General features: G+C 43.8%; 1 protein-coding gene across 1 annotated transcript; it reads right to left on the bottom strand.

The window, feature by feature from the left end:
- Nucleotides 1-313: 313 nt before the first annotated feature.
- Nucleotides 314-539, bottom strand: LOC101864035 (myoglobin; the record flags this gene model as incomplete). Its single annotated transcript, XM_005111473.2, is given in 1 exon segment — nt 314-539. A coding segment is annotated over 1 exon segment (225 nt), but the record flags the coding sequence as incomplete, so codon positions are not given.
- Between the last annotated feature and the right edge of the window lie 244 nt (nt 540-783).

Genomic DNA, 783 nt, shown 5'->3' on the forward strand with positions numbered 1-783 from the left:
AAGCTGTTTTTGCTGGTGTCTTTGTACCTCAGTTTTGGTCTTCCTCTTGGTCTCTTTCTCTGGGCAAGTTCTCCATAGAGAAGACACTTCGGTATCCGGTTGTTGTCCCTTCTCTTGACATGGCCCAGCGATCTCAATTTTTAAAAACACAGGACAGTTGTCATACTCTGGAGCTTTGCCCGTGCCAACACTTCTACATTCATTGTAACCCCAGTTTACGCTATAAAAAAAGCAACAAAAAAAGCAGACAAACAGACAGACAAACAAACCAACAAACAAACCAACCAACCAACCAACCAACAACTGCCCTCACATCGTAGTCCATGGCCTGTACATCCTTGTGTCTGTGACTGACCGCCGACTTTTCCACCAGCACCAGCAGGGTGTCGGGCTTCTCCAGTTTCCTCACCACCGCCCCCAGGAAGTTCAGCACGTTGGCCCCGTGCCACAGCATCTTGGGGTTTTCCCACAGCTCCTCATTCGGTATTTCCCGGAACTTGGGGAAGTAGTTCTTGGTCTCTGGGTACTTCTTGAACATCCTGTTGGGGGTCATGATGGTAGAGGTTGTGTGGGTTCCTTAGTTTAAGTAAGAGTAAGAGTCTTACGGCGCTTGTAACACAATAAGGTCAAATATGAAGCGTGCTGACAAAATGAGTTACTTCTCGGATTCAAGCCTTATGGAAAAAGATATAGGCCTATTACGTTTATATGTGAAATTGTTATAATTTATTAATATGAAATAATAAAAGACATGTTATAATTAAAGAATATGGCATCAATAGA

Source organism: Aplysia californica, unplaced genomic scaffold (assembly GCF_000002075.1).
Source record: "Aplysia californica isolate F4 #8 unplaced genomic scaffold, AplCal3.0 scaffold01063, whole genome shotgun sequence".
Classification (NCBI taxonomy): domain Eukaryota; kingdom Metazoa; phylum Mollusca; class Gastropoda; order Aplysiida; family Aplysiidae; genus Aplysia; species Aplysia californica.